Genomic DNA, 24,119 nt, shown 5'->3' on the forward strand with positions numbered 1-24,119 from the left:
AGACAGGAAGTCTCCGCTCTATCGTCAGAGACCGCGCCCAGGAGGCCGGAAGCGGAAGTAGAGAAATCGCGAGCTAGTCTGCGGGTAAAATTGAGGCGGGGTAGGTGCTGGAGAATCAAGATCCGCGGGAGGCGGACCTGCCCGTAGGTCCTTGTCCGCAGTCTGCAGGCGTGGGTTCCAGTTAGAGCACTATGCTGATTCTCTTCTCATTCTTGTTTTAGCTAATGTATTTTGAGAGCAAGCTTAGATCCCCAAGTCTCTCCAGAATTGTACTCCTGAACCTGTGCGCGCGCTCGGGCGCCTCAGAAATTTAATCTGATAGTCGGACGTGACGGCCTACGCCTTTAACCCTTGCCTAGCCCGGTGTACAGCACAAGTTCCAGGACAGCGAGGGCTATACAGAGAAGCTCTATTTGGAAACATCAAAGGAGAAAAGAAAAAAAAAGTTAATCTGCGGTTCAGGCGTGGAGGTACGAGCCTGTGATCCTAGCACGCAAGTGGCAGAGGCAGAAGCTTGAGTTCTAGACCGGCCTGGGCATTATTAGACCATCTAAATAAAGTAAAATAAAATACTTGATGCGATAGTGGGGTAATGAAGAGAACCTGCTTTGTGCTTCACTTTTCCAAACAGTTGCCTGAACTTCCCTATGAGACAATAATCTATAGTCGTAAACTAAAATGAACCCTTACTTCTCTAAATTGCTTTTAGTTAGGGCATTTTATCACAGCAACAGAAACGAAACTAGACCAGTGAGGGTTGAAATTACACTTAAAATGTTACAAGAATGGGGCTGGAAGGCCAGGTTTAGTGGTTCATGTCTTTAATCTCAGCACTGGGGAGGCAGAGGTAAACTTGGTCTACATAGTTGAGTTCCAGAACATTGAGTGACCCTGTCTCAAAGACAAAAAAGGGGGTGGAGGGGGAATGGTGTGATGGTTTGGTGGTTAAGAGCATTAGTTACTCTTCCAGGGGGCTCAGGTTCAATTCCTAACACCCAATGTGGCAGCTCACAACCCTCTGTAACTCCAGTCCTAGCCCTCTTCTAGTCTCTGCTGGCACTAGGCATGGCCATAGTGCACCTAAACAATCACACAATATAAAAATAAGATGGGTGTGGCAGCACATGACTTCAATGAACCTGGGAAGCAAAGGCAAGTAGATCTCTATGAATTTGCGGCCAGCCCGGTCTACATAATGAATTACTGGCTACAAGTGAGTCCCTGTCTCAAAAATGTATTAAGAAAGAAACTTCAGCTCCATTTAGCTAGCCCAAATCTTCCGAGAGAGGTGACATTATTCCGTGTGTGGCATATGCACTTGGCTGGGGTGTATGTGTACTAGTGTGCTGTGGGAGGCCAGAAGACAGTGTCAAGTGTCCCTCTCTTTCATTGTTCACCCTGTTCCTTAGAGGCAGGTCTCTTACTGAGCCTGGAGCTAGGCTGGGAACCAGCAAGCCACAGTGATCCTCCTGTCTCTGCTGCTCTACAGTACTGACATTATATACAGAGCCAAACCCAGCTATTTAAGCAGGTGCTGGGTGTTTGAATTCAGGTGTTCAAGCTTGTGCAAAAAGTGCACTTTCCCATTGAGCCATCCCCACAGCCCCAACAGTCATTTATTCTTCACAGATCATTTGAACCAGTGTTTGCAACCTTCCTAATGCTGTGATTTTGGCGGGGGGGTGGGGGTGGGGGGGTGGTTTGAGACAGGGTTTCTCTGTGTAGCCCTGCTGTCCTGGAACTCACTCTGTAGAACAGGCTGGCCTCGAACTCACAAATCCCCCTGCCTCTGCTTCCCAAGTGCTGGGATTAAAGGCGTGTGTCCATGCACCCACACAATGGTTTATTTTCAAAATAAGACTTTTGACTCAAGACTCTTTCCTCCAGGTTGACCAGAGCCCTGGGAAAATGACAAATAGGTGCCCTTTCTCAGTGGCAGAGAATCCAAAGGATTTGCCTGAGTACAAGACTATCCAAGTAGTCTAGCTGGTATAAAACCTTATTTTAGCCTTGCAATCAATTAGAGGAAATTTACACTGGGATATCAGAGGGCTAAATTTTACTCTTTCTACTACTTATTCTCCAGTAGAGAGGACTGGCTTGGAGATTGTGTGGAGTTATAAACTACTATGCTTGAAAGATTTAAGGATGGATGCTTATAGCATCAACACCATGTTGGACCAGGCTTTTTCCCTCTGCCAGCCTCTGATGTGAAACTGCACCCCTTTCCTGGCTAGGTTATCATCTACAAAGTGCTGTGTGCTGCTGAGCTTAAGTATATGACTTCACATACCACATAGTGTTGCAGCTTGGGAGAGAGCATGTGGTAAAAGCTTTGCAGAACACTTCAGTAGAAAATTCTTAGAAAACAGAAATTTAAAGAGCAATTCTCAATAGGTTGAAAAGTAAGGAACAAAGATTAAGTCCCCAAAGAGAAAATCTTATATGTGGAAAATCTTAAACGTAGGAAATCTTAAATGTGGGCAAATGCAGGACATTGCTGAAGTGGTAAGAATAGTACTCTCACTGGCACTGGTTAACTTCTATTGTGGACCGTCTTATGTGGCCAAGGCTAGTCTTGAACCTCCTTCCTCCACTTACTCCTTCTGCATACTGAGGCTATAGGTATGTGTAACCATGCCCAGCTATATGATTTTAAAGCAAACCAATCTCCATTGGCTGATTCTCAAGTGTTAGATCTGCGACTTCTTTCTCCTTGCTCTCAAAGGCCTTACCTGATCTTTTAGTGGCAGAGTTTTCCTCTTTTCTCCCCTTTATGATTCACCAACCACTAATCCCTGGGAATAGACAAGCTTTATAACCAAGTCAGAAGACTAAGTTAAGACTAGGTGTTATGGGTATACCTGTTCTCTCTTGTGGCAATGAATTTCTTAGGCTAGTCTGGACTATACTGTGAGTGCTCATCTTAAAAAACAAAACAACAACAACAAAAAAATACGAAGAACCTTTCCTATAAATGCTTTGGATCTCCTCTCTCTTTGTAGTCCTTTCAAGAAATTTCTTTACTAGCCAGATGTGGTGGCACATGCTAGTAAGCCCAGATTTCAGAAGACTTGAGACAGGAAGATTCAAGACCTGCTCAGGCTACATAAAGATCCTTTCAAAAACCAATTCTTTTACACACACAGATGCACTCACCCTTGTCTTCCTAGGTAATTAACCTCAAACCTTTGCACTCTTAAGGTGTGTGCTCCACCAGAAAAGCCAACAGAAGAAGCCAAGTTGTTAAAGCTTAATCATCTCTGAAGAACCTGTTAAGTTTATTTTCCGAAAAAAAAGAAAACTTAAATGTCAACTGTCACTTCTGAAGGAATTTCCATTTTATTTCCATTTAAAGTCCCTCTCCTTCCTTGTATTCCAGTCTGTGAATGGCTTATGCTTTAATTTTATGTTAAGTTTCCAGTGGGAAAGCCTCATTACATACAAAAGCATAACCCAAATCTCTCCATGTCTGAGGAGCCCATCCTTTTTGGGGTGTTCATGCTTTAAATGCCCTGATGCTCCTCACTCGCTGTTTGCAGCTATAGAGGAAGGTGGCTTTCAGGGAATGTTGTTCCAATTTCCAGGAGCCTCCAGATGCACTTGAACTCCTGAGGATACAATTCTGTGGTTGACTCTGTGGCAGACAAAGTATGAAGATACTCTGCCACTCTGCCTGGGCCCTCAGGAAAGCACTGTGCTCTAAAGGCAAAGGGCATGTGGTCAGGGGGCAGGCTGGGCCCCTGTACAGTGCCACAGTGCATGGTGGCACCATTTGAGGACAAGTACGGGAGGCATGTATGGCTTGGTTCCACAGAGACAAGCAGACAGACTGGTGCCCAGATTGATTCTAGTGTAGCCAGGAAGACTGTAGATCATAACAGTGGTTGCTGATTTGGCATTACAGGTGTGGTACTCTCAAGGCCACAGTGGCTGAAAGTGGCACCAACATGCTGCAGCCAGAGAAGTGAGTGCCAACACATGTTTGAACAGAGGATGTTCCATGAGTGCCTTGGCCAAGAGCTCCGAGCTTCACAGCAATGCCACTCTGCCTGGTAAGCTTCTCTTGGACAGGGTCTCCCATGGAGCACTTACATAGCATATTTCTGTGTCCACTCTCTTGCTAGTCTGTTGTACCTAGAAGAAAAAAGCAGACAGAGCAAGACCTCACTTGAAATAAGTATCCTTTTCAGTGTGGAGCAGAGAACAAGGGAGGGATGCTGCTACCTCTCAGGCATCTGGGGCTGATGGGTGAGTGAAACAAAGGCTATCTTGAAAAAGCAGCACTTCAGGCATGATGTAGCTTGGTGATTCCTGTTGCTTCTCCATAACTAAGTGTGGTGGAACATGCAATAATGCAAATCTCATCTTTACTCTCCCATTCCCTTCTTCAGTATGAATACAAGATGTGGAAGGAGTGCAGCTTGGAATATTCCAGGCTGTCTGGCACACAAGACTCCAGAATGGTGGCATAGTCTGTGAATCCACGAGACCTTCTGCAGCTGGGTCACCTGTGTGTTAGTTCCCTTGACTGTTTACCATGAAACACGATCTACTTTGTGGGGCTATTGGAAGACTGGACAAGTCTACGTAAAGCTCATGGACCACGCCTGGTACCTAGGGAGGGCTCTATATGTATGTGTATTTACCTTCACATTGTAACAAGAACTGATGCCCTACAACGGTAAATTAGAAATGTGTAGAGGATACTAAGAAAGTAGATCTATCTATCTAAAATAGCTTCTGCTAAATGTTAAAACAAATACCGCTTGAGCCAGGCATAGTGGTGTACTATAACCTCAGCATCAAGAGGCAGAGAGGTAGGTAGACAAGCCAACAGGGCTATTCATTGAGACCCTGTCTCAAATACCACCACCACCACCCCAAAACAAGCAAAACTCTTCAAGTCCAGTCAGGTTAAATGTACTTTGATTGCTACCAGGAAATTTCACTAAGGAAATCAGATTTACAAAGACCTCAAGAAAAAATTCTGGAAAAAAAAATTCATTTACTATACTAATCTCTTTAGATAAAAATACCTTGTGAACTAAAAGACTTATTGAAGAAATCTTTAAAAGAGCAAATCCTGGGGACTGAAGAAATGGTTCAGTGATTAAGAGCACTGGCCTCTTCTTGAGGACCCAGGTTCAACTCCCACATGGCAGCTAACTACTTTCTACAATTCTATTTTCAGGGAATCCAATGCCCTCTTCTTGCCTTTTTGAGGACATGGCAAAACACACATATACATAAATCAAAAATCTTAAAAAAAGCTGGGTGGTGGTGGCGCACACCTTTAATCCTAGCACTTGGGAGGCAGAGGCAGGTGGATTTCTGAGTTCAAGGCCAGCCTGGTCTACAGAGTGAGTTCCAGGACAGCCAGGGCTACACAGAGAAACCCTGTGTCCAAAAAAACCAAAAAACCAAAAAAACAAACAAAAAAAGAAGGTGATCTAGGTCCAGAGCCACACACTGGGTCGTGCCATTAACAGGACTGCCACACTTGACCCCCGCTCAGAGACTGACACTTGATAATGACTCGTGCATGTGCTTTAGCAACCAAGCTTCAGTGCAACATTGGGCCTGGCCAAGGTAAGGAGTCCTATAAGTCTGGGTCTCAAACCCAGTGTGTGTGCAGCTGGCAGTAAGGGCTGGGTCTTCTGATCAAACAGCGACACACTTCAGACTTCTACCTTAACCAGCAGCTAACCTTGCCAGTGTTCCCCACCTTGGCTCATTCTGAGGGTGTCCAAGCAACTCCCTTATTTATGTCATAAACTTTTTAATTTAATCCAGAATTTTCTTGTCATATTCTTCTGAGTCCTTTGTTGGCTGGGTTCAGGTCAGGGCTTGACAGTATTTTAGGATTCAACAATGGTAGCTGGTGAGCTACCCAACAGGACAAAGTGCTTTTATGCCTTCTCCCTCCTCTGGTCAAAGGACATGTTAGTTATAAAGGCAGGAGGCAAAGCCCAGGGCACACCCACTGCATACATGGGCTTGCTTGGGCAGGAAGATGTCCGTGGGAACCTGGGCAGCTGCACACAAAGCCAACCCAAAGAGGGCGCATACTTCTCTTTGTCGGCCTTGTAAGTGTGGGCTATTTCTGGCACCAGTGGGTCATCAGGGTTGGGGTCGCAGAGCAGAGAGCAGATGGACAGGAGAACTAGGAAGAAAAGAAAGGGTGAGTCAGCTGAGGCCCTGAGGTGTGGGTTCCTCGTGGGCCCTGTGAACCTCCTAAAGTACAGTCTGTTTCCTTGACACTCCAGTTTAAGGATTCTGTTCAAGTCATGACAATATTTGATGTTAAAATACCAGCAGGACACACATTACAGTGTAATCACAGTATGCTGTTCTAGGACTCTGCCTTCCTCCATGTGGTTCCATCCTTTACTTCCCTCCTTCACTGAAACCCCTGTGGTCTTAGCTCTCACACTCTTCCAAACCCCCAGTCTGTACCCACACCACATATCTTTAGTGCCCCAGCAGTCTTTGTTTACTGGCAAGAAAAAAGGAATTCAGAATGCTGAAGTTAGAGACTCTGAACCAGGACCAGTACCTGCGAGACCAGTACCCCCTCACCCCTGCTCCTGTGCTCTCCAGAGGACTTGGACAAAGGAAGTACTTTACCAGGCCTTGCTGAGCAACAGATGGAACAATGAAAACTGTATTTGAGCTCTGCCCTAAATCCACCATGACTCAAAACAAACTGGCTTCAGTGAGTCCAAAGTCCTGACTAGTTTCCTACAGGTAAAGCTACCCATGGGAAGGGCAGGTTCTCTTAACGAAGGCACTCAACTCTTCCGATGCTCTGAAAGCCTGGCCTTCCAAGGTTGTGGCCATCCCTCCACACCACTCGGGGCTGCCTGTCCTTTCTCAAGTGCCCTTGCTGCTATTTCCCTTTCCTCCATCTTTTCTGACTCCTTACTTAAGATGCCACTGGCCCTGGAGGCTGGCAGACTCTGATGGCTGCCCCTGTCTTTACTGGGCAGTGGGATAAGGCTGCCTACTTGAGGCACAACCCAGAAAAGAGCCATTTTGGCAGAATGTTAGCCTGTTTCCTGGATGTGTAGAGTACACTGTGATCCTGCATAGTATAGTAGTTCTGTCCTTCTGGATTTACCACATCTACCTCTGCAGGCCCATTCTCAATCTACCTATCCAGACTCAATCCAGACTACCTATCACTCTATAGCATGGTTTAGATGGGATTGTGTTTTGTTTTTTGTTTTTGAGGCTGGGGTTCCTCCTCGACTGGCCCTGAACTCTCCATTCCCCTGTCTCCTGGGTGCTTTAATCATAGGTGTGCACCTTTAAGTCTTTTGTTGTCCACCAATATGCTCATTATCACTTGCTTTGGGAAAGGAAAATTTCTGCATAGACTGGAGATCAGGCCATGTATTTGACCTTTCAGAGATGACTCACAGTCTGCTCTGGTCTGCAGATGAAGGAAGGAAGGAAGGGAAGGAGGGGGGAGGGAGGGAAGAAGGAAGGAAGGACAAGAAAAGTTTAATATTTGCTTTCTAACTTTTAGGTGAAAATGCAAGTAAAGTTGATGCTATCTTCTTGTACCCATTTGACAGTTTGGAGCATCACAGAGCAACTGACTACTGAGGATTACTAGGGCATAGGTACTATGCTTTACAATGCCATTGCCTTACAGTGTGGAGAATGAAGTAGTCACAGGACTGGGCAGGGCTACGTGATCTGGGGAAGCCGCCTATTCTTCCTGAGCTTCCATGTCCACTAGTCAGCAAGGGGGAACGTGAGCCCAGCATGTTGAATACATGTCAGTGTCTCTACCTTTGGACACAGTCAATGCTGGGGACCACTGTGATCTCAGGATGTCCAGGCAAATGCTGCCATTGCTGTTGATATTAGGGTGATAGATTCTGGTAGTGAAAGCAACCTGTGAAAACAAGACATCAAGTCAGATAAGCCTCAGGGAAATCTGGAAAATAGTCCAAGTGAAGTGAAGTAGCTACTGCTGACTGTGTTGGCAGGACACCCACCCCAGCTTCTAATGGGGCACACACAGGCAGGCAACCTTAAGAGAAGTAAAAGCACCCTAACCCATTTCTTACTGCATTCTAATTTTGAACATGGGGGATGGATGCCAACTTCCCAATGCAGTGTGCCGTGAATAACAAGCACAAATATGGTAGGATGAACCCAAAAGCCCAAATATCTATGGAAAACACAACTCTAATTATGGTTACAATGAAGAAACAGTCAGCATAAGAATCAGCCAGAGAAAACTCACCCTCACTCTTTGATTAGCTACTTTAGTCTAGATGGCTTAGATGGGAAAAACAAAAAATAAAACCCAAAAATATTTTTTGTTTGTTTTTATGAGACAGGGTCTCACTATGTAGCTCTGGCTGTCCTGGAACTCACTATGCATACCAGATTAAGCCTCAAATTCATAGCCTCTGCATTCCAAGTGTTGGGATTAAAGATGTGTGCTGCTGTGTCCACATGAAAATTTTTATTTCATCCATCATTGGTTTCAGCTGAACACCAAGCATAGACATTTTGTTTTATCGAGGAAAAGAAGCACCATGGGACTAAGATGTACCATTAACAGGTAATCCCAGACTCTACCCATTTAACAGTCTCTTCTCAGAGTTCACCCTGAACCTGCCTGACCTCTTCTGATCTCAGACTAAACAGGATCAGGCCTGGGTAACACTTGGACAAGAGCATCTAGCCTTCAAATGCTTACTACTGGCCCTCTCCTACACATTTAGGCAGGATCCATGTAGCTAAGGCTGACCTAGAACTCAATAGGATCCTGAATAGGCATCTAACTTTACATCTTGCACCAGCTTTCTGAGTGCTATGGATGTCCACCCCAGCTCACAAGTCATGTCTTAATACAATCTCTCTAGGTCTGAGTCCCCTCATCAGGAACATGTTGATGTACTCTGGCGTCATGGAACACATGCTGCAGGGAATGGCATAGCCACTGCCAACTAGAAATAGAGCAGCTGTGATTATGCACATGAGATCATCACTGCACAGGGCCTCCCAACAGGTCCTTGTGGAGGGGAGGAAGGGCTCACAAAGTACATAACACTGCCAGTGTGTGGCCAGGAGGACAGCTGCTGGGAAAGGGGAGAAATTCATTGTTTTTCTTTCTTTTTGTAAGATTTATTTATTTTATATATGAGAGTACACTGTTGCTGTCTTCAGATACACCTGAAGAAAACATCACATCTCATTACAGATGGTTGTGAGCCACCATGCGGTTGCTGGGAATTGAACTTGGAACCTCTGGAAAAGCAGTCAGTGCTCTTAACCACTGAACCATCTCTCCAGCCCCCAGGGAAAATTCTTTTAAAGATGTATTAATTTTTACTTTATGTGCATGAGCATTTTGCCTGCATGCACCATGTGTGTGCAGTGTCCACAGAGGTCAGAAGAGGGAGTCTGAAACCCATAAACTGGAGTTATAGATAATTGTGAGGTACCATGTGGATACGAAGAATCAAACTTGGGTCCTCTGGAAGAGAGGAAAATGCTCTTAACCACTGAGCTATCACTACAGCCTGGAAGAGATCCTTTTTTGATTGTAGAGCCAACCCTACATTGCCTGTTCTTCCAGAGCTAACTCCTGTTCCATTCAGTAATCCCAGCTGAACTCATCTGCTCACCAGGCCAGCTGGCCTTGGGTGGTGTCATTCCTGTATCTGTCTGCCATAGTTGCTCTATCTAGAGTGAATACATATCTCCCCAGGAAACTAAGCTGATACCAGAGTTGATATGGAAGCCATGATTATCCTCTACACCAAGGACAAGTTGCTCCAAATCATGTGTACTTTAGCTAAGCAACAGGATGAGAATTGGGTCCCTCTTCAGTCCTACTCCTACCAACTCTACCAATGAGCCTTAAAATATACTTAAAAAAAAAAACAAGTGTACAAGGGCAGTGTGAATGTGAACTTGAAGATCTTTTCCCACATGCTTTTCTCAGGCAGGGCCTAACTTCAGAACTTCAGGTGTTATCTGTCTCAATGTCTTATAACAATCACACAGTCTTGCCTAATTTCTCCTAGGGTCAGAAAATCCTTGTCTAAACACTGATACATTTTCTTTGAAGGTAAACCCTTTACTCTTTTAAGAAACATACCAACTGTATAGTATGTACCACCATGCTGTCTTTATGTTCTGAAGCCTAAGCTGGTCTCAAGCTTGAGATCCTCCTGTCTGAAGCTTCTAAATATTGGGACCACAGATCTGTATTAGTATTTTTGATGTTTTTTTGAGGTAGGGTCTCATGTAGCCCAAGCTGGCCTTGAACTCCTGATCTTTCTGGATCTACCTTCTAAAAGCTGGGATTACACACACAAGCTATCCTGCTACTTTTTGCCATATAATAACAATTAATTGATTAATAATAATAATAATAATAATAATAATAATAATAATAGTGAACACAGAACATGTATGGAGGTAGAGGCCTACTTTAATTGGTTGTTTCTCAAAGTTGTCTCTGTCAAGCTTCTTAACTGATGCCCACACAGTGGTTATACAGACCCCACTCTCAGCTGTAAACACGTGGGCCTCTCTCCCCATAGGAATTTCCTGCTCACAAAGGCTTGCTCTCTTGTGGTGTCCACTGTAGTCACCTCCCTGTTTGAACTTATGCAGTGCCTGCTCATTAGAGAAATATCCACTGCCACCTGGCTCTTGGTGTCAGCCACTGCTTGTGTCTTTTTGGCATGTCTCTGTATTCAATTTATGCAAAGGTAAGCTCAGTTGAGTGTGGGAAGCCCTGGTGTGAAGAGCCATGTGCCAGAACAAGATAACCTGCAGACAGGCCCTCCTAACAACAGGTTGTTGTGGATTGGTTCTAATGCTATTTTGTTAATTCAGCTCCCAAAATTACAGGGAACTGCACATCTGCCTGTAAGATGCTGAGGGTGAATAAAAGTTGCCAACGGCCAATGGCAGGGCAGGGAGACAGAAGCAGGATGTTAGATTTCTCAGGAAAGGGAACCCCCTACCCTCAACCCCTACCCCTCCCCACCAGGAAGAAGAGATTTTTACAATTGCCATGCTGGGGAAGTAGAGAGATCAGGCCTGAGAGCTGGAGAAGTGATAGTGCACAGCCATGTAAAAGCTGGGGAGGAGTGTTCCCAGGGGTCCCTCCCCCAACTGGGTCTGGGGTAGCAGAGATGAAATATAGATTTTAGTGAGTAATAATTCAGGAGTATTGGACAAGAGACATTAGTAATGTGGAGTTTAGGAGTGGCCCAGCTGTTGAGCTGCTTAGGGCAATTAAACAGAAGGCTGTGTGTGTGTCTGTGTGTCTTTCATCTGAGAATCCACAACATTGAGGTGGTAGCAAGAAGGTAAGAGTGGGTTAACCATACTATTGTTACACAGGTCTCTTCTGTTCGTTGATGGAATTGTCCTTAGAGCCTTTATAGAGAGAATGGTGTGATGGCTACTTGTGATTATCAACTTGACACACTCTAGAATCCCTAGGAAGAGGGTCTAATGACTCCAGATGGCCTGTGGGGATTGCCTTCACTGCGCTAATTGAGGTGGGAAGGCCTGTGCACTCTTCCTTAGGCTGAGAATGCTCATCAGCACACAGATAGGGAAAGGGAACTCAGTTTAAGAATACATGCACTAGAGCTGAAGAGATGGTTCGGTGGTCATGAGCACTTGTTGCTCTTGCAGAGGACCCACGTTCAGTTCCCAGGATCCACATGGCAACAATAATGGGCTGCAACTCCACTACAAAGGGATCCAACACCTTATTGGACCTCTGCAGGCACCAGGTATGCAAGCAGGCGCTGGAGAAATGAAACTAAGACATAGGGGGCAGCTGGTCTCTGGCTACTTGGTGGGTTCTTCTTTCTTCTACCCTTCTCCACTCATTTTTTTTTTTAAAGATTTGTTTATTATTATATGTAAGTACTAGCTGTCTTCAGACACACCAGAAGAGGGCGTGAGGTCTCATTATGGATGGTTGTGAGCTACCATGTGGTTGCTGGGATTTGAACTCAGGACCTTTGGAAGAGCAGTTGGTGCTCTTAACCACTGAGCCATCTCTCCAGCACTCCTTCTCCACTCTTTCAACCCCCTAAATTTAGAAAGGAGAGAAAAAGCCGGGCGGTGGTGGCGCATGCCTTTAATCCTAGCACTTGGGAGGCAGAGGCCGGCGGATTTCTGAGTTCGAGGCTAGCCTGGTCTACAGAGTGAGTTCTAGGACAGCCAGGGCTACACAGAGAAACCCTGTCTCAAAAAACCAAAAAAAAAAAAAAAAAAAAAAAAAAAAAAAAAAAAAAAAAAAAAAAAAAAAAAAAAAAAAAGAAAGGAGAGGAAAAAAAGATAGAGTTCCTTAGGGCAAGTTTGACTGTCTCCATCAGGCTATCTAATTTCTTCTTTCTTCTTTGTGACTAACAAACCATGGCCAACAGCTAAAAACCAACAACCAGTACACACCCATCACCCACCCAACCACTAACCTAATCCACCTCACAGGGTCTTAGCATTTATTTATCCTCTGAAAATTTCCCCTGAATTGTAGAAACCATCTGCAGCTGGCAAAATCATGCCCCTGCTAGAGCATGAGACAAATCATAGTCAGCTGCTGTGACAATCTGAAGCAGCCCCACATCCCACACCCGGGATTAAAAGAAAAACATAGCCTTATGATATTTCTGCTTTTTTTAAAGAATCCAAAACTTCAAAACTGTCACTACAACAGGGTATGTATGTGAAAGAATGTTTGAAATTCTTTTAACAACAAAATAAACTAACTTTTTTGGGCTCCATGAGCCAGTGACTTCATCTTTGCGTTCGTGCAGAGTGTGCAGCAGCCCTCCTTGCTCTTACTGAGCCAGGCACCGTAGCATACCTGCCTCCCCCAGGACCTTGTCTTAACATCCTTGGGGCAGGCATAAAATCACACCAGCTGAGGAAGGAAGGAAGCCAGAGCCTGAATAGACTCTCCTACAGTGATAAGAGGCAGTTTAGGGATCTTCATTAACTTGCCTACAGCCATCTGTGGCTATTATAACAGCCCCTAATTAACCCTGGACCATTTTCTCCAATATATTGCATTTCCCAAAACACTTCAATATATAACTAAAGACCCGAACAAAAACAACAACACTTCCCCCTCATCAGTTGCTTTATAAATGGACCTTCATCTTTCCCTTCCTTTCTTTCCCTTCCTCCCTCCCTTCCTCCCTCTCCCTCACCTCTCTCTCTCTTTGGATAGAATCTCACTGCATAGCTCTATAGCTCTTGGCTGGCCTTAATCTCACAGAGATCCACCTGCCTATGTTCTCCAAGTGCTGGGATTAAAGTTAAATTAAAGCTATGCACTGTCACGCCTCACTGTTGCTTCCTCCTTCAGACTCCTGGTACCTTCTACCTACAGTGGCCAGTCAGGTCTATAATCCTTTCTAAAGGCACCATAGAATCTTTAAGATTGTGACTTCATTAAGGAAACCTCTTACCACAACAGTCTTGGTTAGTTTTCTGTCAACTTGACATAAGCCAATCATTTGGGACTAAACTGAGAAAAATGTCTATCAGATTAGCCTATAGGCAAATCTGTAGGGCATTTTTTTGATTAATGATTGGTGTGGGAAGACCCAGCCCACTATGAGTGGTGTTACCCTTAGGCAGGTGATCCTGGGTTGTATAAGAAAACGGGCTAAGCAAGCCACGAGGAGCCAAACTAGTAAGCAACATTCCTCCGTAGTCTCTGCACATTCCTGTCTCCAGGTTCCTGCTTGAGTTTCTGTCCTGATATCCCTTAGTGATGGAGTGTGACCTAAGAGCTACTGGTCATGACATTTATCACAGCAAGAGAAACTGTAAGATAAGGCTAATTGTGAATGTCAGGAGTCTCAGCAGGCTGTAACCACTGACTGGTAATGGCAGAGCATTGGAAAAAGGTACACACACCACTCTCTCTATCAGGACAAGATATCATAAGCTGTCCTTTCATCAGAACAGTATAGGAGTTGGGGGCAGCCTCACCTTTGGGGGCTTGAAAGGATAATCTGTAGGGAAGTGGATGGTCAGGAAAAAAACACCTCCTTGGTAAGGACTGTCATTCTAGAAGGACAAGACAGAGGAAGACATCAGTGCCTGCAGGGAACATGAAGAAGTACCAGAAACAACCTGGAGCTGTGCATGCATGCAGCACTACTACCTACCGGGCCCATGATGGTGGCGTGCCAGTGGAACACTACAAGACAAAAGAGAGACAGGCATGTAAGGGCTCCTCAGTGAAGGAAGGGTGCCTGTTCTACTGGAAAGGTGCTACTGGGCTCCACACAAGACCACTTCGTTTCTCACACCGACTGCACATGTGGGGCTTTGAGAAGCACTCTCAAACTCCACGACTCACTAGGACTCTAGCCCCTTAGAAGCTGCTGCAGCCAGGGTTGTAGGTACTAACATGGCACAGATCCAAACTCAGTTTCCTAGGCAGTTACTGCCAATCATCACCTGTGCAGCAGTGGTGTGGTGTTAGCAAGACCCTGCCATGAGCACGACTGATGAGCATCTCTCAGAACTGAGCTTAACTTTCCCTCAGATCTTTTTTGGTCAAGACTAATTCTTTTTTTTTTTTTTTTTTTTGTTTGTTTGTTTTCTGAGACAGGGTTTCTCTGTATAGCCCTGGCTGTCCTGGAACTCACTCTGTAGACCAGGCTGGCCTTGAGCTCAGAAATCCACCTGCCTCTGCCTCCTAAGTGCTGGGATTAAAGGCATTTGACACCACCACCCGGCTCTTTTGATTTTTTTTTTTCAAGATTTATTTTTACTTTATGTGTATGGGTATTTTGTCTGCATGTACATCTATGTATGTACACACACACACACACACACACACACACACACACACACACGCCTGGTACTAAGAAGGCTAGAACAGTGTTAAATCCCCTAGAACTGGAAATGAAGACAGTTGGAGATGACAAATGGTACTACGAACTAAAATCAGGCTCCCTGCAAGAGCAGTAGGGCTCGTAACCACTGTGACTACAATCTAGCACTCTCTCTGCATGAAATTACATCCCATGCTAGCTAGGCTTCTGCCACTTTACATGTTGCTGTTGACTAGCCTTTTCTGTTCCCCAGTTTTCCCCTAGATTAATTTTGAAGCCCTTTTCTGAGTCTTGGTCAGGCTATGGGGCCTCTTGGTCACCCATGCCATCCCACCCAGTGACCCAGGCAGTGGCTTGAGGCTTTGATAACAAATCAAGATGAAGCCTTCCTGTTTTCTCAAGTTCCTGCCTTTAGCAGCCAGATTTTGACATCAAACTCCTGTTGTCTGCAGGGTCTTGGGCTGTCTTTACTGCTCTGCCTATCCCTAGCACAAAGGAGCTCACTAAGGTGCCCTGAATGCTCCAAACAGCCACATCCAAGGCTCCAGAGTACTCCAGGCAATGGACTCCAGAGCCTCTACGAATGCTGTCTTTTCACTAATGGGGTGGGCTTGTGAGTTTTTAGAGGTCTTCATTCTCACAAAAATCCATCTCATATAAAGCCATGACAGATACTGATATAAGGCAAGGTTTAAGGCATGGTCCTATCCTGGTTTTCTTGTCACCCGCTCAAATATTCTATAGGCTCAGTCCATGTCAGCAAGACAGGGACAACACTTATGTTTAGAACACAGGATAGAAGAGAATCTTCTCAAACCCCTTGGCTCACAGATCTTCCTCAATATTTCAATGCTTGCCTGAGCTAATGAAGATATCACTTCTTTTAAGCATTTTAAATCATTATTGCTGGACTGGAGAGATGGCTCAATGGTTACGAGCACTGACTGCTCTTCCAGAGGTTCTGAGCTCAATTCCCAGCAACCACATGGTGGCTCACAACCATTTGTAATGGGATCTGATGCCCTCTTCTGGTGTGTCTGAAGACAGTTACAGTGTACTAATATACATAAAATAAATAAATCTTTAAAAAAAGAGATAAATCATTATTGCTGCATGCCTGTGGTGCCACAGCACAGAGAGGTCAGAGGAACTAAGTGGAGCCCCTTACTTCCTTTCACCTTTCACTGGTGAGTCTGGGGACTGAACTTAGGTCATTAGACTTCAGCAGCAAGTGCATTTACCTGCTGAGTCATTTTGCTGGCTTGAAAATATCACATCTAGGGTCTGGCGAGATGGGTCAGTGGGTAAGAGCACTGATTGCTCTTCCAAAGGTCCTGAGCTCGGTTCCCAGCAACCACATGGTGGCTCACAACCACCCATAATGAGATCGGACGCCCTCTTCTGGTATGTCTGAAGACAGCTACAGTGAATTACGTCGGAGCGAGCAGGGCCGGCAGAGGTCCTGAGTTCAATTCCCAGCAGCCACACACATGATGGTTCACAGCCATCTGTACAGCTACAGTGTACTCATACTCATAAAATAAATAAAATAAATCTTTAAAAAAAAAAAAAGAAAATATCACATCTATTGCTTTTGACTTTTTAAATTCCATCTCATGCTAATTATTTGTTTTTTGTGTTTTTATTATTACCGTATGTATATATACATACATACACACACACACACACACATAATGTCTGTGTAGGATGCTAATGCGCCATGGGTTATGTGGAGTCAGAGGACATACTCTATGCAGTCAGTTCTCTCCACTTATACATGTGCTCTGGGGATCATGGAACATACTTTTACCCATTAGCTATCTCAGTGGAACTAGGAATACAAGTATGTACTTCAGTGTGGGTACTTTGTACATAACTCAGATCCTTATGTAGTGATTGAAGCATCTTCCCGGACTTAAAAAAATTTTTTTAAGTGATAGAAAAATACATATTACATAAAAATAACCATTTGCAGGAGGCTCAAATTTTAAGGCAATCTACACTGTCTCAAAAAAAAAAAAATTACAGGGCCATGAAGCTGACTCAATGGGCTTTCTGTAAAAGATGAGAAGCTGAGTTTGGATCCCAGCACCCAAGTAAAAGTCAGATGTGGCAGCATGCAATGGTGTGTGTATGTGTATAGGTACATCTTAGGGGCTGGGTAGTTACCCAGCCAGTCTAGTCAAAAAGGTGAGTTCTAGGTTCAGTTAGAGACCCTGTCTCAAAAGATACTGTGAAGGGACTGGAGAAATAGCTCAATGGTTAAGAGCACTGGCTGTTCTTCCAGAGCACCCAGGTTTAATTCCTAGCACCCACATGGTGGCTCACAGCCATCTGTGAATGCAGTTCCAGGGGATGCAATGTCTTCTTCTGGGTTCTGAAGGCACTGTTGTGTACAGACATACATGTAGATAAAATAATAAGATACATGTAAAATCATTTAAACATTAAATAACTAAAAACTGTCTCTGTACCATTTTCACTAGTGTCCCATGCCTGATCTGGGACAACCTGTCTTTGTTATGACTCAGTAGAGAAAGAATGATTTCTGATGTGCAGGCTCCATTTGGAATGCAACCTGACCAGTCACAATGATATGAGCTCATGATCCCCACTGACAAAGCAATTCAGGCAGTAACTTCCAGATCTTCACCAAGTCTGCCCACTTTACTGAGTTCTCACTACTTCTCTGAAGAACCCAGTTCCCAACCTCAGGCAGAAGCTGAGCTTCATTACTCCACACCTGTTTTCTTGAACTCTACTTCTCCTCTTCTCCATAGAAATTTATAGCTTGCCTGTTCTGTTGTTGTTCTCAAATTCTAATACAATGGAAAATGATTCTTAAGCTTTAAACACAAAAATAACAAAACAAAACAAACAAAAACAAAAAGGAGAAAGAAGGAAAAGAAAAAGCAATCTACACTGGGCAAGGTGGCACAATTTATAATTCTAGCATCTTCCCGGACTTAAAAAAATTGTCTTATTCTGGAGAATAAGATAGGAAGATTACAAGTTTGAGGCCAACCTAGGCTACAATGTATGTTCAGGCTAGCCTCAGCTACTGAACAAGACATGTATTAAAACAGCAAAACCCAACCAAACAAGAAGCAATTCATAAGTATGTGAAAGGAAAACAATTAGCTATGGTAAGAACTGCTCAGTGAGGAGAGTAGGAAATGGGGTCTGGCCCCTGATGACACAGGAGGTTTTGGTTGCAAGCCTTCTGAAGTCTGCAAACATACTTACAGTCATCACCCACAGGTCCTGCGGAACACTGAGCAGGAGGATCCCTCTGTAAGTCAGTCAGTTCCTACAACAAGAGACAGCAATTAGGTTGCTCTGTGCCTAGGAAGCTGCCTGTGCACGCTGGTGCTCTGGCAGAAGGAGGTGGCTGGAAAGAAGGCTAGGCAGGAGGCTACTTACAGAGGTGGATACAAGACAGTCAAGAGTTCCTGGACAGACTAGAGATGCTCAGCAGCTAAAAGCACTTGCTGCTCTTTCAGCACCCACTTTATGGGGCTCACAACCACTTCAGTTCCAGGTGATCCAATACCCCCATCTTGCCTCCAAGGGCATCCTTACACATGCGACACACACATACACACACATACACACACACATTGATACACACACACATACACAAAATAAAAATATAACGTTTGAGGTGAGCAACAGTTTGTACCTAAGAACAAAATGAAGATCAAAATGAGACCTTTTGGAATGCCTGGCTATAACTTGTGAAGTTGCTTATGATGGACAATCTTGATTGTCAACTAGACTCAATCTAGAGTCATTAAAATGCAAGCAGCTGTGAGAGATTTTCTTGATTGGATTGTTTGAAGTTGGAAGGCACCCTAAATCCATACCTAGAAGCATATCCGGGTGGAGCCAAGCTTTAGAGCCAAACAAAAAATCAGCTGAGGAGGAGCCTAATGAATGAATGTTCTTATGAGCCTATCAAGGGATCCCACCAGACTTTGAACACTTTAAAATGACCTGTTCTGTCTTCTTGGTTGTCTGTCTAGGGCTTATACAAGCTCATGCCAGTTCTTGGAGAATGGAACCATTTTCTCTGCTCCAACATCTTCCCTGATGTTTCTTCCCAGGTACTTCCTTTCAAGTTCCTCTTGAAAGTTTCTTTTCAAGAACTTCCTTTCCTCACCATATCAGGCTGCTGTACAAATGGGACCATTAATGCTATTTCAGGGTCCCTTAGATGAGTCCACTGGAAGGGTAGCCCAACTGCCACACCCAAGGACCCCAATAAGCTCAAAGAAGTCAGACAGATTATCATCCCAACTCCGAAATGATAACTGGGGTTTGTTGAAGCAGGTTTGCTACCCTCCCCAGTGGTTTAGGTTCCTAATAAAAGACACACACTCAGCCTTTATATTTTAATATGCCTTAAACAACACAACAGCTGGCCTAACCTCCATGTGGTTAATCCCAAGTGAATACTTACTAACTCAGTGTTTTATCTTGGCTGCCCTGGACCCAGTTGGGCAGCCCTCTGGGCTGTGCTCTCTCAGATCCTTCACATGGCGCCCATTGCCTCTCTCAGAAGAGTGTCCTGCACTCTTCTCAGGCTTGGCATCTCTCCTCCCCTCCACACTCTCCTGGTACAGCAGATCTCCTCTTCCTTTCTCTATCCTTCCAGTCCCAAGCCCTCAAATCCTCAAATCCCGCCTGTCTCCCCCTACCCCCAGTTATTGGCTGTTGGCATCTTTATTTATATAGAGTCAGAACAAACTGGGGGCAGGTTCCCAGAAGCTATGTGCATTCACTCTCATACAGTTTTTTGGGGAACATAATTAGCATTCGAAATACAAGCAACTACAGGGTTAATTCTTCGTGAGTGGGGATGATGGGAACAGGAGATAAAGATTAGCTAGGCAGGGCTGGAGAGATGGTTCAGAGGTTAAGAGCACTGACTCTGCTCTTCCAGAGGTCCTGAGTTCAAATCCCAGCAACCACATGGTGGCTCACAACCATCTGTAACGAGATCTGATGCCTTCTTCTGGTGTGTTTGACGTCAGCTACAGTGTACTTATTTATAATAAATTTAAAAAAAAAGAATAAAAAAAGATTACTTAGGCAGTTTAGGGCCTGAGATCCCAAAAGAAGCAGTTCTAGGAATGGTCTTGGTTCCTTGGCTGTGAACGCCAGTTAGGAGTTGTGGTGAATAAGCACCTTTGCTTAGACAGTGTGAGACTCCAGTCCAGACATTGATCTCTTCTAGTGAACAGCTGTGGAACTGTATGTCTGGATTTTCTTTTCTTTCTTTCTTTCTTTCTTTCTTTCTTTCTTTCTTTCTTTCTTTCTTTCTTTCTCTTTTTATAATTAACCAACCAGATTTATGTATCAATAAATTCTCAATTCACAAGATGCCAATACAGTAATTCAGGACCAATTGATAATGATAAAAGCTGCCCACCTAGATTAGACAAATTATCCCAATTATTCTATCCTTTGTGATATCATAACTACCTGTGGCTATTTAAAGCCACGCTGGTTCAGGATCTTCTTCCTGTCTGTCTGCCTTCATCTTGGCTTCTCCTCTTCCCTGTTCTGTCGCTCTCTCTAGATTTCTTGATAGGAATAGATTTTATTATTCCCTAATCTTGCTTATCTCTCAAAAGGTTTTAGGATTACCTCTTCAGAGGGGTGAATGTTACAGCGGCACTGACTGCCCCTTAAGAGAAAGCTATCTCCTCCTGATCATGACAACAGATTTTACATCTGGTTTGGATGGAGACCAACAATTCCAAGCTACCCAAAAACATAAGAGTTAATTCCGCTGGGCTGACTAAGTGTCTGGCTAAGAGACCACACTTTAGAAAAGGGGATTATCCTAAGGTCATGTAAAAGAGAAGGGTGTAATAAATTAGCTTCTTTTTTGTTTGTTTGTTTGTTTGTTTTTCGAGACAGGGTTTCTCTGTGTAGCCCTGGCTGTCCTGGAACTCACTCTGTAGATCAGGCTGGCCTCGAACTCAGAAATCCACCTGCCTCTGCCTCCCAAGTGCTGGGATTAAAGGTGTGTACCACCACTGCCCAGCATAAATTAGCCTCTTATTAAGATTTTTTTTTTAAAAAAGATTTATTTACTTTATGTGTATGAGTACACTGTATCTGTTTTCAGAAGAGGACATCAGGTCCCATTATAGATGGTTGTGAGCCACCATGTGGTTGCTGGGACAGAGCCAGGAAAGGGAAGCTTCCTAAGCCCCTCAGAGCGGTAAGATCATGAGCCCTAGCCCAGAAACCATACACTAAGCAACTGTTCACACTATGGGGAGGATTTGGGTTTTGTTTTGATTTGATTGTAACTGTGTCCTGGTTCTTCCCTCTTGGAATAGAATGTTTATAACATCATTTTATAAGAACTTAACAGTTAAGAAAAATTTATTTATTTAGTTAGTTTTTTGAGGACAAAATTTCTATGTAGTCCTAGATGTCCTAGAACTTGCTCTGCAGATCAGGCTGGCCATGAAATCAGGGACCCACCTGTCTCAGCCTCTTGAGTACTGGGGTTAAAGTCATGTGGCACCATACCTGGCTTCAACTTTGGATATTTTAAAGAGACCGGACTTTAATTTAAAAAAAAATTAGATTATTTTCATTATATTTTTTATGTGTAAATGTTTTGCCTCCATGTATGTATGTGCACCACATGCGTGCTCGGTGACCATGGATATCAAAAGAGGGCACCTGATCCCCCAGAACTGGAATGTGAACTGCTGTGAGCCACCATGTGGATGCTGGGAATCAAATCTAAGTCCTTTGAAAGAGCAACAAACATGCTTAACTGCTGAGCCATCTCTCCAGACTGACTTTTTATTTTTTGTTTTTTTTAATTTTGGGTTTTTTGTTTTGTTTTGTTTGTGTGTGTGTGTGTGTGTGTGTGTGTGTGTGGTTTTTTGAGACAGGGTTTCTCTGTGTAGCCCTGGCTGTCCTAGAACTCACTCTGTAGACCAGACTGGCCTTGAACTCAGAAATCCGCCTGCCTCTGCCTCCCAAGTGCTGGGATTAAAGGCATGCACCACCATTGCCCGGCTAGACTGACCTTTTAAAGTGTTTACGTTTTTAATGACTTTGGGACTTTATAAAGTTGTAATGACAACCAAAGAGACTGTTCAGTGGTTAGAGCACTTGCTCCCGACACCTACATGGTGGCTCATAAACATCTATAAGTCTAGTCCAAGAGGATCTGACGTCCTCTTCTGATCTCCACGGAGTACCAAGCATGCATATGATGCACAGCCATACATGCAGAGAAAACACCAATATTCATAAAAGAACTTTTTTTTTAAAAAAAAAGCACATTACTTAAAAGTTGCAATGCATTTTGTATTGTGATATTATTATGAGATCTTGGGGATAAAAAAAGATTGTGGCTTAATAATAATCTATTGGTATATTAAGTTGATAAGGGGCTGACTGAGTTGGTTGTTAGTTTTTTGTCAAGTTGACACAAACCAGGGTCATTTGGGAAGAGGTAACCTCAACCAAGAAAATCCCTCCATCAGACTGTCCTGTAGACAAATCTGTGGGACATTTACCTGACATGACTGATGGAGAGGAACCCAGCCCACTGTGCATGGTGCCATATCTGGGTACATGGTCCTGGGGTACATAATAAAGCAAACTGGCACACACCAGTAAGCAGTACTGCTCCATGGCCTCCTCTTTAGTGTTTGCCACCAGGTTCCTGCTCTGGCTTCCTCTGATGATGGACTATATAAGCTTTAAGCCAAACAAACCCTTTCCTCCCCAAATTGCTTCTGGTTATGGTGTTTATATCACAGCAACAGAAATCTGACTGAGACATACCTTGGTCCACTTGGTGGGAAGAATCATGCTAATGCTAAAAGTTAGGGTTATAGGGCTGGAGAGATCGCTCAGCGGTTAAGGGCATGAACTCCTGCTCTTCTAGAGCTCCTGAGTATGATTCTTGGCATCTACATAAAGCACCTTACAACCACATGTAAGTGAGCAGTTCCTGAGCAACACATGCCCTCTTTTGGCCTCTGGGGGCACTTAACATATATGCAGGCAAAATGCATACACACAAATTAAAAATAAGCAAATCTATTTAAAAAGCGGTTATAAATACTATGTTGCAGCATAGAAAACCCCAGCTTTTAATACTATGTGAAAAGATAGATCATAAATTATAGTATAATTCAGGTTATGGTGGTGCACGCCCCTCGGAAGGCAGAGGCAGGTGGATCTCTGTGAGCTGAGGTTGGCCTTGTCTACATAGAGTTCCGGGTCAGCCAGGACTACATAGAGACCCTGTCTCAAAAAACAAAAACAAAAACAAACCAAAACGAACAAACAAAAAACAACATAGAAATATAGAATAATTTTCTTTAGGAAAAGGACGAAAAGTAGATACGCTAAAACGTTAACAAATGGTAAAGGGTGGATTGGTGGAACAGCAGAACAGAAGTTGTTCTATTCTATGTTTTCTGCGATGCATCTATCAGACTCTAGGTTAATGGACTAATACAAAACCGTTATCTACAGGATGAACTACTCCCCGCAGCTCATCCTCTCTTGCTAGGCACCTGGTAAGACTTTCCCACTGTTTCCCTAAACGCCTGCCCGCGGCTGCGCGCGCACGTGGCACGGTCGCGTGACTCCGCCCCCGCGAGCCACTGGCCCCGCGCGCGCATCCACCTCCTAAATCTGCGCCGGCGGCGGTTCCGCCTCGCGCGGGGCAAGTGTCAACGCTCCCTGCCGCGGGTTTCTATTTGCTGCGGCAGCCCGCGGAGTGGACAGGCGGGAGGACCCCGTTCCCTCCACGCTTACCTTCTGGATCCGTTTCAGAGCCATGCTCCAGCTGCTCGGGCCCCACCGGCCCTGCGGGGCAGCCTAAGGCGGCCGCCTGGGCCGCGGCGCTGCACGCCGGGAGCGGCGGTCTACGCGTGCGCGCCGCGGTGCACTGTGGGTAACTTGTGCGCGTAGCAGTCCCGGGTCTGAAAACCCTGTCGTGCACGGTCAGTTACTCGGCCACCGTCACTCGGCCCTGTGGCTCTGGTTTCTGCTAGGCAAGGGCCTGGGCACCACGACGTGCCTCACACCGCAGGTGCCACACGCAATGCTCTCTGCCCCTACCTGGGCTTCTCCCCAGGCTGTCATTTAACTCCTGAGCTTAGTGCTTGCTCTGTAAGTATACATTCGCTTTTATATGCTTTCTGGGCAGAAGTGTTACAGATTATTTCTGAGTACGCGTAGGTGCGAGCACAAATG

General features: G+C 44.6%; 2 protein-coding genes and 1 long non-coding RNA gene across 4 annotated transcripts in view; 2 read left to right on the forward strand and 1 right to left on the reverse strand.

Annotated features, from left to right (window-relative positions):
- The first annotated feature begins 6 nt into the window (after positions 1-6).
- Positions 7-579, forward strand: LOC116069277. Its single transcript, XR_004109953.1, has 2 exons — positions 7-100; positions 222-579. It is a non-coding gene; the product is annotated as an uncharacterized LOC116069277 (long non-coding RNA).
- A 2,740-nt stretch (positions 580-3,319) lies between these two features.
- Positions 3,320-23,810, reverse strand: Ube2d4 (ubiquitin conjugating enzyme E2 D4 (putative)). 2 transcript variants are annotated; one of them, XM_031339814.1, is made up of 7 exons: positions 23,679-23,810; positions 18,111-18,174; positions 14,190-14,221; positions 14,011-14,088; positions 7,804-7,909; positions 6,073-6,166; positions 3,320-4,137 (listed from the first exon to the last, which is right to left on the reverse strand). In XM_031339814.1, exons 1-7 carry the CDS (start codon positions 23,700-23,702, stop codon positions 4,092-4,094), a joined length of 444 nt encoding a protein of 147 aa, XP_031195674.1. In that variant the 5' UTR covers positions 23,703-23,810; the 3' UTR covers positions 3,320-4,091. The 2 variants fall into 2 exon arrangements, with proteins under 2 accessions (XP_031195674.1, XP_031195673.1); XM_031339813.1 differs by having other exon boundaries at positions 5,995-6,166.
- Positions 23,541-24,119, forward strand: part of LOC116069279 (up-regulator of cell proliferation) — a 43,495-nt gene continuing 42,916 nt past the window's right edge. Inside the window, exon 1 of the mRNA XM_031339811.1 lies at positions 23,541-24,035. The gene's annotated coding sequence lies outside the window, so the exon portion shown is untranslated. The remainder of the gene's footprint in view (positions 24,036-24,119) is intronic.

This window comes from Mastomys coucha, unplaced genomic scaffold, assembly GCF_008632895.1.
Source record: "Mastomys coucha isolate ucsf_1 unplaced genomic scaffold, UCSF_Mcou_1 pScaffold22, whole genome shotgun sequence".
In the NCBI taxonomy this organism is placed as follows: domain Eukaryota; kingdom Metazoa; phylum Chordata; class Mammalia; order Rodentia; family Muridae; genus Mastomys; species Mastomys coucha.